Source organism: Hetaerina americana, unplaced genomic scaffold (genome assembly GCF_022747635.1).
Source record: "Hetaerina americana unplaced genomic scaffold, ioHetAmer1.1.p SCAF_1, whole genome shotgun sequence".
NCBI lineage: Eukaryota > Metazoa > Arthropoda > Insecta > Odonata > Calopterygidae > Hetaerina > Hetaerina americana.
The window spans coordinates 119415732-119428578 of NW_027286069.1; the positions used below are offsets into that span (position 1 = coordinate 119415732).

At 39.4% G+C, this 12847-nt stretch overlaps 1 protein-coding gene across 1 annotated transcript in view; it reads right to left on the reverse strand.

Annotated features, from left to right (window-relative positions):
* Window positions 1-9477: 9477 nt before the first annotated feature.
* LOC139696674 (uncharacterized) overlaps window positions 9478-12847 on the reverse strand; it is a 55777-nt gene continuing 52407 nt past the window's right edge. The window contains exon 11 of the mRNA XM_071595537.1: window positions 9478-11696. Coding sequence (XP_071451638.1) covers window positions 9478-11696 — 2219 coding nt within the window. The remainder of the gene's footprint in view (window positions 11697-12847) is intronic.

Genomic DNA, 12847 nt, shown 5'->3' on the forward strand with positions numbered 1-12847 from the left:
TATCAAGTACATAAATGCAAATAGATACTTACCTTAATCAAGGTACCTACCTAGTTAATAACACCACCCGACAGCATAATTAACAATACATACCAACAATGTTAGAAGCCAAAACTATTGGCATTTAATAAGTAGTAAAAATTTGCTTAAAAAGAACAAAGGTATTGTGTTGCAGCTATCACTTGCCCTTCAGATAAAAATATATTTCCAGCATTTATCAAGCCATCCCTGAAAGCACATTGTAATATAGCTTTCACCAACATATAATTATGGTGTAATCTGTAAAAATATGTGAAATAGATTATTGCTTTTACTTGGCTTCAGCTTGAGTAGTTATACATGTGGGAGAGAATAAAATTACAGCGACTTCATTATGTAAATATTTCTTAATGCGGTCAACACACAAATAATACATGGACGAAAAAATGAAATTGATCAGAATAAGTCAACAAACCCCTGCCTCCACTTCTCAACAAATGGGTCTATTTGACTCCATAACTCCTACACAAGAGTAAAAATGAAAGTGATGAATAAAAACATAAAACATTGCCTCTATATTTCAACAATCCATTATCCTCCCTGTACACAGATTGCGATTTTAAACTTACATATTGTCAAACAGGCATATTTGTGGAGAAGCCAATCAAAACCCTGCACACTTACCTAATTGGCATGTTATTTTGCCATGCAGCAGCACTATTCTAGCATATTAGCCAAAATAAAAATGTTATAGACTACTTCAGCCATAACATTGATTTTCAGCGCATGATTTTGGTGACCAAAGTATTTCCATTTGACAATAGGTAACTCATTAGCAAGTAACTATTAACTGAATATACCACCATAACTCACTGATTACCATTTATGACTTATTCTGAAAAAAAATCTCTGTTTACATAATTCACTCCACCGGAGCATCAATTATTTTACTCTATGGAATCATCCATAATCACTAGCATTACCCACTCATAAGCATGCAAATGGCATGCCTGTACAACAGTCATTGGGTCGCATTGGCATAGAAAAAGGGAATGATGTACACAAGACAAAATATCAGCATGATGAATAATTTTATTTTTGGTATGTACAGTTAGCACCTATTCTACCAAAATCTCAATGGCAAAAAATACTTAAAGAATGTAAATTACACGGCCAGCAAGTTGTAAATAATGTCATCACAACAATTAGATAACATAAATGCTACAGCTAGAAGACATTTTATTTCGAATGTGGCCAACAGGCATCAATTAATGCCAACAAATTTGTATAGATATTTTTCCCTTTTGCTTAAAACGCTTCAAGTATCACAGGTAGTTTAGAAAGCAAGTTTCCATTTATATTCCCTCTCAATTCCATTTTTTTAAATTTTTTACATGCACTTTTTGTACGAGATAAAAGTTTTCAAAGCAAATCATTGTTTCGTAGATGCATGCCCACTTTTTGAAATTCCAATTAATTGCATTCACATCATTCATTCCTTACACAAAAGTCTCGGTGGCTAGATGATTTTAAGCTGTTAATGTTTATGGCATTCTCTGTTTTGTGATGCGTTTTAGAAAACAAAGTCCAACTAATTCCAATAAGTTCGACATATCTGAGTGACAATGCAACAACAGAAATGAAAATAAAAGCATGCTCAGGTTAAATGTGATGATAAGTTACAAGAATATTAAAAGTCATGTGGTATTCATGTCATTCACCTGAGGAGGTACACTGAACTACATCCAATCTAAAATGATTAAAGATAACTTTCCAAGTACAGCAGAAATTTGTACTAGAGAGGAAGTTATTTTGAACCATACACAGCAATCTTCATTTGAGCTTTCAAATGAAAATACTGTAAACCCTCTTTAGTCCAATTTGCTAAAGTGGAAAATATATTAACCACCAGGTGTAAAGCATACTGCACAAAGCATACATGCCGTTGATGTTACTTACCCTAAATAAAACATTTGAGCATTTAATTGAAAAATATAAGTATCTAGTTAACGATTCAATGGAAGAGTTGAGAACATCACAAACCTAAATACTAAGAGTTAAAATTTCCCCACACATTGTTACATATAACTGCTGAAATGGATGGCTAACTTGGTCAATTGATAGAGTTCAAATTAAATGAAAAAATTGATAAGAAAAAGCCATTTGGATTAAAAAGGATTTACTGTTTACATGTTGTGCACAGTATTAAAGGATGACAGGTACATTCACGCAGGCTTTCCCCACAAACAATGTCAACTTGGCGTGACCCATCGTAACAAGACAAAAACAGACATTACATCAAACATTCTGGGTGCTTTCAGAAAAGCACTAGACAGATACATATGTAACTCTTTTTATTGGCAAAAGGTTTAGGAATAAAGGAGGGATAAGACCCTTTTGGGAATCCAAAGGACGACTTTCAAAGTAAGGGACAAACCACCACAGCTTTAGTCATGTAACCTTGAATGCACTGTTTCTTGAAACATATTTTGAAAGACTATGCACATGATTTAAGTGAAAGACAAAAATAATATTAAACAAAAATAGAAATATATATGGATAAAAAATATGCAGTAATTACTGGATTAATACAGACATGCAGGGCATCATTTTTTTTTTACTTAATAAAGTTACCACAATGATTATGGTACATTTTTCTCTGCACGAAATTCTTAAAATATAATACACCTAATGTTTGCTGATATAAAGAATGATTCTTATAACTTATTCATTATGTCTAGGTGACCAAATTCTCAGACACATACACTGCCACATTTAATTTTTCCTACCTTTAAACACTTCATTTAACCATCAATAACGATGGTATTCGTATGTATGCAATTCTTTCTAGTGAAATCATAAGACAAACATTAGAATGTGTTTAAGCACAAAAACAATTCAAAACAAGCATAAAAGGTTACAACTCATACTCTAAAAAGGCTTCTTAACTTCATGTTAATATATACAATATGCTATCTCTTCGAAGCTCAAAAGCTTTCGAAATCTATCATTATTTCTGGAAATCTGATTTGTCCAATATTAAAAAAATCGTCTGTATTTTCAGCTTGAGAAAAAGTTAAAATGCCCATCACAAATGAAAATAATAGGCAAAAGAGCTGTGAATGGCAAGCAAATAGGAGAGAGAGAGAGAGAACAATGAGAGAAAATGACAGAATTTGAATAATATTTTTAATTTTAAAATCATGCAAATATTCAACAACATGAAACAGCCACGATGAAGCAACAAATATAAATTTTTGTAGACAGAAATGTGCCACATTTCTATATAAGATCAAATGAAAAAGGAAGTTAAAATGCTCAGAGAAGGATGCGACTTTTGCCAATGGTGTTACGGAATTACATTATTTTCTGACCTTGAACATTTTACAAATGAAATACCAATTTCATTCCACTGAATAACAACCATCATCTAATGATATGAAACCTTATCTATCTAAAGCCAAACAGACTTGCAACTGTCCTGCCTTTTGTTTACAAATGTTATATAAAACATTAATTAACTATTGAATTTAACATCAGGATACACATTTTTTTACCATTCATAGCAGAAATAACTAATAGTCACTCACACTATTTTTTCTTGGATTTTTTTCAAATGTTGTACAATAATGGAGCACAAGTGTACCCTTCATGGACTCTTTTAACAGCATATGTCCATTTGAGAATGATTATTATGCTCTTAATCAACAAGGAAAATATTTAGAACATGATGGACTTCTTTCAAACAATCCTTGAGACACAGAAGATGATTCTTTGGCACAGAGAAGCACTCAAGGCATGGAATTCACTTGGAATTTATAAATAATGGTACATCATGAATCATTATATTTTATGACTAACACTTAACAATCTTCCACAAGAATAGGGATTTCTCGAGTGGAAGACGTACCACGCACTGACTAACCAAGAAGAATCATATTCTCATGGTATCATTGGAAACACTTTCGAGCACAACATTAGTGGAATGAAAGAAGAAATGCTTCAAAATATGAACTTGTTCGTATTATAATACTTGTTACATTGAAAAGGGAGTACAAAGTTTCAATGCTTAAATAAACACTCTGCCAGAAGATAAATACATATGGCACATAACACCTCTGGTCAACAACGAAGGTTTTTTTTCTCCTTTACTTAAATACACTGGCAGGTGCAATACTTTGTGGAAGGGAGATACAAATAGAGGTCTCCACAATAATATAAATTTTTCCTAATTAAACTTCAGATGTCAAATGAATATCAATAGTTTTGGCCCCCTTTGTGAGAAAATCTCAACTACATGACCTAATATGAGAATGAACTTCCACAAAAAAAAACTGCCATGAAATTAACAAAGACTAGATGGATCTTCTACACCATAACAATCTATAATATCAACTACAAGGCTGACTAAAAAAACTAGCGTTCTTCTAGTGCTTTAATACTTCATAATTGTATATTTATGCAAGTGTACTTACATATATGTGTGCATATAAACATGTATACGGGTGTATGCATACACATATATATAGACACACATATTTATATATACAAACATACATACAGTATGTATATACATATATATTTCTTATATATACACACTAGATTTTAATACTCACACATATATGTATACGCATACATATATATATATATGTCACCATAATAACTCCTTTCTATGCGAACCTTAAAAATTATCATTTATTTCGCTGTGAACTCTTCAGGTTACGCAACAACCACAAAATATGAAACAAATAACAATGCACTGGTGTTTCTCTTCAATCAAAAGAGCTAGCATGTTAAACATGCTGCAAAGATAGAAACAAACATAAGAACGTTGATCAATAATCACAAAGATCAGGAAAAAATATGACAACTGCAAATATTGCATGGTAAACATAATTTTTGGTGGCGTAAGCATAATGACTGGAGGAGGAAGGAAACGATCATAGGATATCAAGCACACAATGTTCAATGAGTAACTACTTAAATGCTGCCTTGGCAGAGCCACAGAAAGTACAAAAAGCAGAAGGTACTGCATATGTTTGGGAAAATACTTTCATTCTAGAAATGATTGCATGGAAAATGGAAAAATAAAACAACTAGCATAATTGATATTAATTATGCTGCAATAATAATAATAAGTAACAAAAATATAAGAAATATGCAATATTCTCTTAATCTTTCAGTAACACTAAATGCACAATAAGATCAACAACAACAAATATGTGGCAATATTGAAAGAAAGCTTATTAAGAAGTCTTTTGCCAAGAATGTCTGGTACGACTTCTCATTCACAGAGAAAGAAGATGCATGCCACAGTTGGCATGCCGGTGTGCGTAATGATGCAGAAATGGAAATTAAAAATCATTAAGGAGCCAATGGTAGTTAAAATGTCATCAGAATAAAGTAATAATGTGCGCTAACATTGCAGAATATATGCAATATGAATTATATAAATGTGATGCATCATAAATACATTTTATCATAACCTAGAGAGTCATCTAAACTATTTAAATCAGGATTTATACATTTATTTGCATGTAAATCCAATAAACATAGCAAATTGGAAGTCTCATATTAAAGAAATTATGTTTCCTAATTTTTGGAATAGTTACAAAGATCATAAAATATAACGCTTAATATTGAGTAGCCTAATCAAAAGGAATACATAAATTAAGAATAAGAAAATTTATTTCAATGAGTCGTAAACATTCAGTTCAAAAGAAAAGTGATTTCAGTCTCCCAAATTGTTAAATTCTTAATTTTAAATTCTTTTACACTATTTTTTACTGTCGGAACAACAGACATTCATTGGTGTTCTTCGGATCAAATGGGAGACAAAGAAATATTTCATTATTGCTCTGAGTTACCTGCACAATGTGATAAAAATGTTTCTTAACTGTGTCATTAGAATCTTTGCAAATACCACAATTACCGACTTCCGATAACAATGGTTTCCAGTAAAGGCTAACGACGACGCATTTTGTTCACTACCTTCATTGTACTTTGGGCTAAAATTAAATTCAAATTATAATACTTATACGGTCATCTCCAAGAGTATTTCTTCTATCAAAAAAATCTTGCCCTCCCATTAAACCATGACTACACTTTAACAAGTGAGATTACATTCAATAGGGTTTCTTTGATTATCCCAATCGGTTAAATAGTGTCTAATTATTTTGAATAGCACGTCCATCATTGTCAATTCCAGAAAGAAACTAAAGGAATACATTCAATACCTTTGAATAAAATCTAAATTATAATAAGACTTGAGAGGCAATAATAACAAATGAAAACATATAATTGTTACTTCTTTGAAGTTTTTTGGGTTTTAAAAATGTCAATCAATCTTGATTTTCATTACTTTCATAGACACTCACACTAGATTTTACGAAAAATATAACTGATGGCTCCATCATGAGCATCCAAAAATACCTCACTGTACTCTTAATTGTTCATAACCTCAATAACGAGTATGTACTGAGAGTTTACGCAAGTATATGCTATATATTTCATTGAAATAAACAAACAATTCCGCTAATATGTTAGTCCTTTTCAATAATATTGAAGAGCTCCACAACAACTGTACAACTAACTCATGCTACGAGGTTATTCCACCGGCAAAACAATGGCCTAAGACATTTGCAATGAAAACAACAAAACGACCAAAAGAGAGGAAACTAGGCAACCCTCAAATTGATAAATTAAAAGGAAAACCTTTTTTTCTAACCAACATGCAACTGAGCAGCAGTAATATGTCGCTTAAAAAATAACATATCCAACTGCACTAAATATTATGAGCAAGTAAGGGAAGACTAGCAAGAGAACACAATATCACATCTCTAAAGCGAAAATAAATTGAGAGTAAAATGTGGAAACATCTCCCATCTATGAAGCACTCATAGATTGCACATAGCAATAATATCAAATCACAATAAATAGAAATGATCGGAAGAATGGAAAATCATGAACACACATCAAGAATGGAAGCAGATCTCATCTGGTGGCTATTCGTCACTTGGATTTTTTTTTTTATATTTTGGTGATTAATATCATACTTAATTTTTTAAATAAGTATTTTGCACTTTGGTAACATCATAAAATTGCCATCAAATTGAGTGTAAAAACTTACATGGAAACTTGTTATTAACAACGATTGGTTATATGGTAGTCAAGTGTATCCATATACATTGTTTTTAAATATATATTTCTCATCAACGTTAAAATGCATATAATAAAGTATTCAGTTCTCTGGGTGGCGTGGGGGGAGGGGGGGTAGTAAAAATTAATCTAATATATGATATATACTATAGTCCATAAAATCCCCTGGGCTATTTGAACCACCACAACAATCAACGTTTCACCTATCATCCGGCGGCGGTCAAAACACTCACTCACCCTTCGTCCAATCAAAGTTCACCGCTAACGTCACTTCATGTGCGCAAAGCCCTTCACCGCTCAGAAAGAGTGCCAGTGACCAATCTCAATTGTGAGCCACCTGTCAGTCCAATTGGCCAAAAAAAGAACATAGCTTGATTGATCAATCTTAACATTAATGTTGTATGCAACAAATGAAAGTAAGACTCACCCGCAAAAGGTAACATTCACTTCAAGGAATTTTCATCCCCCTCATAGAAATATAATTCAGAAGAGGCAATTTAAAATAAATATTTGGCATATGAGATAAAATGCCACTAAAAGCTGCATCTACGTCTGTCTGTAAAACAAGTTCAGCAATAAGAAAATATTTCAAGACTGCAATTTTATACATGGCATGAAAGGTCAGCAAAAATTAAAAAATAAAATACAACAATGACCCAAATCATCGCATTGATTCACTGACCACAATGGGACAGGAATTAAAAGGTATATTCTATGAACGGTACAAATTACTGGTGAAAAATAAAATAAATGACTGGCCACGTTTCAAAACTTTGGATTCTAAACCTGACTAGCTTAATAATATAATGTCCAAATTCACCCCCATGGTGGAATAAGCTCACAAACCAAAACTATGGGTAAGGACTGCTGGATAGTAAAATATGAATTACTAATAGCATTATCAACCTAATGTGTTTTGAGGGTGATAATCTTAAAACAATTAACAACAATATAAAATAGAGTAAGGAATAAATTCACTAAAGGAAGTTTTTGCCCTTTCCTTATGCCCTATTTGCCCTACTGAATAATATAATAGTGCATTGAAGACTTTCACATAAGTGATGCTGAAAAAATACAGCCTTAATGCAAAGGACAGAAGGAATATAAGAAATTCTAACATTCTCTCATACAGCCAATTAAGCAACTATTTTTCATTCATTGGTACAATGAAATTTATGAAAAAGGAAATTATATTCCCTTTTTTACCTTAAGACATCAACCAAAACACAACAGCATCCAAAAACTGTTCTGCTGCTGCAAAAACTGCTATGCATGAAGAATGGCTAAAATAAGTAATTAATAGAAACTCTCAAGTCAATGGAACATGATAAAATGATTATATACTTCTGGAGTCCATCATCTTCTCATTGTTGGGCTTTAACCACGTTCTGACACAACAAAAATATAACGAGTCTCAACTCATGAAAGAATGATAGGAGGGATATGAAGCTAAGATAAATACTGATTAAATGCCTAGACATTGCTTGACTGCACTGATTAAAAAGCTATGAGTTGCACAACTTTAGGCATAGAGAGACGGTGTTTCAAACAATCATATGTCTCCTAATCATACAATCAAGACCAAATATGTATATATTTATTAGACAACAAAAAGTCACCCGAAGCTTATTTAATTCTGCTAACATCCCCAAGTTTCAATTATAAAAATCATTCAAGTGCATGCAACAACTAAGGTGTACAAAACCATGAAAATCTCAGTTATGAAAGAAGACATGTTCTTGTGCAAAAGAGCCTAGACCTCACTGTTTCAACATGAAAACAGCTACAGAGGTCCGTACTTTTGAAAAGAGTATGCTACCAAACTCTGACTGATTATCCTAATTGTACCCTATGGCAATTTAAATTGTAAAAAAATAACATATTTAAAGTATAGTTTTTCTTGCTTTGAACAAAAATTGAAACTGGATTGTGCCATAAATAGAGTTAAGAGACAACTGCCCCTTTTTAGGTCAATTGACCAAATAATTGATGAAATACTACATGTATAACAGATCCATTTTTGTCGGTGGAAATCAAAATCAATGTGTATAATATACCACAACCCTCCTCATGCCGCTAAAGCTAAATCCATCAATGAATAGATTCAGCCCGCTAACTTCTAATCAGAATGATACAAATGTTTTCCGACGAGGTCGAATTTAAAAGGGGAGTAAGAGACGCATTAAAAGGGCAATACTTCAATGAATGTCATGATCATCTATGAGAGTTTGTGTTAAATGAAAATGTCGAACGGCAATCCAAAGTAAGATACATCTCAACAAGGGAAGCTACAAAATAAGGTTCCAATTGGGCATGATGGTCTGAAATGAGCGGCGCTGTCTAATAGTACCCGGAATAGTGATGATAGGGAGATGGGGAGGCGGTAGGGGGAGGAGGGGGCATGTGAGGAGCAGTCCTTGCCTGGGGGTGGTAGGGCGAAGGGGGAGGGGATGGCGGGTGCTGGGACAGGCCCTGCCTGTGGTACGAGGGTGGCCCATGCAGGTAGCCCCCCGCCGACTGGTAGGAGCCAGGGGGAGGGGGTGAAAGGCCCCCCCCACTGCCACCCTCTCCCACATCGTCGCCCACCACGCAGCCCCCTATGTTCTCCACTCCGCCCCCATGGGGGGGGTGGTGGTGCACGTGGTGGTGCGGGGACGCGGGGGGAGGGGCGTGGCAGAGGTGCCGATGCATGGGCGAGGGCGGCGACTGCCCTCCCGAGCCCTGCTGCTGCGGACCACCCCCGACCCCCCCATCCGACCCCACCATGGACCTCGGCAGGGAGAGGTCCACGCTGTGCCTCGTCCGCATGGGGGTGAGGTCGAGGCTCTGGGAGTAGGGGGGCAGCGGCGGCGAGGTGTAGGCGAGGCCGGCCCTCCGGAGGTCCACGGAGCGGGCCACGTCGGCCGCCGACCCCGAGCCCTCGTAGAGGGGGAAGCACCTCGCGGCCGCCGAGGGCGGCAGCGCGAACGTGAACGACCCCCGACTCATGTCCAGGCCCCCCGAGGCCTGCTCGAAGCGGCCCTCCACCACCTGCGGACTGCGCAGCACCCGGAAGTCCTGCAGGTCATCGGCGGCGGAGGGGTCCCCGCCCACCCCTTGGTTCCCTTCCTCGTCGTCCTCCAGGTGGTGGGCCATCGCGGCCCGGCCGTAGTGCTTGTAGCTCATGTCGAGGCCCTCCTCCTCCTCCTCCACCCCCTCCCCCTCGTTCCTCTGCTGCATGGCTGCCATGTGCTGCAGTTCCTCCTCCACCTTGACCGCCGCCTTCATCCCTAGCAGCGTCATGTTGCGCGGGGAGGGCAGGCTCCCGGCCGGCGGGAGACGGCCGTGCGGCTCCGGCGCATACGAGTCCGGGTGCAGCAGGTGGTGCATGGCCCTCACGTTCGGGTGCGGCACAACCACCTCGTCTCGACCCTCTCCGTCCTCGTCCTCCGCCAGGCTGGTGTTCACTATCCTCTCGACGATGGTGCCGACGCTGGTGGCCTCCGACCCTGGCCCCAGCCGCTCCTCTTCCTCGTCGTCCTCCGGGTGCAGGCCGGCGGCGGAGTGGTGCGCGGCGGGGTGGTGGTGGTGGTGCGAGGAGGCCGCGGCGTGGTGGTGCGAGTGGTGCGAGTGGTGGGAGTGGTGGAGCATGAGCGCGCCCCCTTGAACGTGGAGGTGTGATGCGGGCGGGGGGAGGTGGACGTGGGGGTGGGCCAGCTGGGAGGGGTGCAGGGACAGGTGGTGGGAGTGGTGCTGGAGGTGGTGATGGGAGGGGTGGTGGGAGTGGTGCTGCTGGATGTGGTGGTGGTGCGAGGGCTGCGGGTGGTGCAGCACCCCTCCCACGCGGTGGTCCCCCCCCTCGTCGCCCAGGTGCCTCTGCTGGTCGGGGCCGTTGGTGCGGGGCGGAGAGGGCGCCAGCTGGTAGCCGTCCGTGTCAGTCGGGTGCTTGGTGTCGTCGTCCGCCACGCCTCCCCCCCCCGTCATGTCCCTCTCCGCCGCGTCCAGCGCCGCCTCCACCAGCAGGCTCGCGTTCGACTCCTCCGGCCTCCGGAAGCCCTCGTCGCCGTCCTCGAAGCGGCTGTCCTCGGGGAAGGCGCCGTACACGTCCGCGACCACTTGTCCGTCTGCGCCGGGAGGAGGGACGACGGGGACCCCCACGTCGTCCCTCTTCCCTTCCTCCTCATCCTCGAGCTCCTCCTCCTCCTCTTCCTCCATCTCATCCTCCTCTTCCTCCATCTCATCCTCCTCCTCCTCCATCTCCACCTCGGTCGCCGCCCGCATTGGGACCGACCCGTCCCCCATCCACTTCTTGCTGCCCTTGCTCACCACCTTTCCGGGGTAGGCGACGCGGGAGTGGTCGGCGTACGAGGCCATGGAGGTAGCGGGGCCGAGGCCCGTCTGGCCGCCGTTGTAGGCCTCGAGGGTCGGCGTCTGCGGGGCCACGTCCGTGGGCAGCGGACCTGGCTGGGGCGTCAGTGGCGGGGGCTGGGAGTCAACCATGCCTCCAAGCATCGCTGGAACGGGATAGCGAGAGCAAAGCGTCAAACCGAACGTCCTCTCTCTGGCCCCGACCTTCAAAACTGGAGAGTAAGGGTACACAGTCAGCGGGTGGTTATCAGGGATCAGGGAATCGACTCGGAGACAATCAGAACCACAGACATCGTGCCATACATTGGCTTGATGGGTGGAAGTCATTTTCAGATGTTATCCATAAATTATTTCACACTCATTGGAGAAGCACGTAGTATTTCTAGTTTGACTGGTTAAATGGCAAACCTGCATACGATGACTAATTTGCAATGAAAATGACGTGATATAATTTATTGATGACCTCTTAACACAAACAAAATTATTCATTACAGTTAACAAAGAGAATTCTATCATTAAATATTAATAACATTTGCTTTATTTTTACTCTGCTTACCCTCTGGTAGGGAACAGTAGGAAAGAAATGAATGCAGAGGTGGACTGGCCTGGTATGAAAATGGGAGTTTCACAGCGGGTTGACGTAAAAGAGGGCTGAAATTCAACATGACCTCATATAAAATAGTTAAAATATTGTACATTCTTGAATAAGTTTCAGGGTTTTAATTGGTACCCAGTCCACCACAGCATCCATTCATTAAGTTTCCCTTTTAATGTGTTATTGATCATTTCCCAAAGACATTATTTCGAGAACAAGAGAAATGAAGTGTTACTTAAATCAATTCAAGTCAACACCTGGTCTTTAGTTCGATAAATGCCAAGAGCCTTATCCAATGGTTGCTCTATCAGTGTTAGACAAAGGCTAGACATGGAACACATGCTTGAGTGAGACACTAAGGCAAAAATGGGTTGAAGAATATTTGGTGGATTAGAATATTGGGAATATTTGCTTGATTCAAATGCTTCCATGATGAATTAGTTCTTATTACTGGAAGCTTTGAATTCTTAAACACCCATTTTGTGCTTCCTTTGTTCCATCTACTAATTATGAGATGCATTGAACATAAATTGAAAAAGCAGGCTTTAGTTCCAATGAATAGAGGCATTCCATAGTTAAACAGGGTCATCTGAAAATACCAGAAATGTACATATATCATCAAACACCATCTCACTTTCTTCCAAAGGCAGATCAATGCTTGATCTTGTCTTTGTCATTTGCCTCTTGCCTCTGGCATGTAAATCAGGCCAAATGCTTGAAAAACACTTAAGCAACAATGCAATGACTAAGTATACAGCCACGATGGGT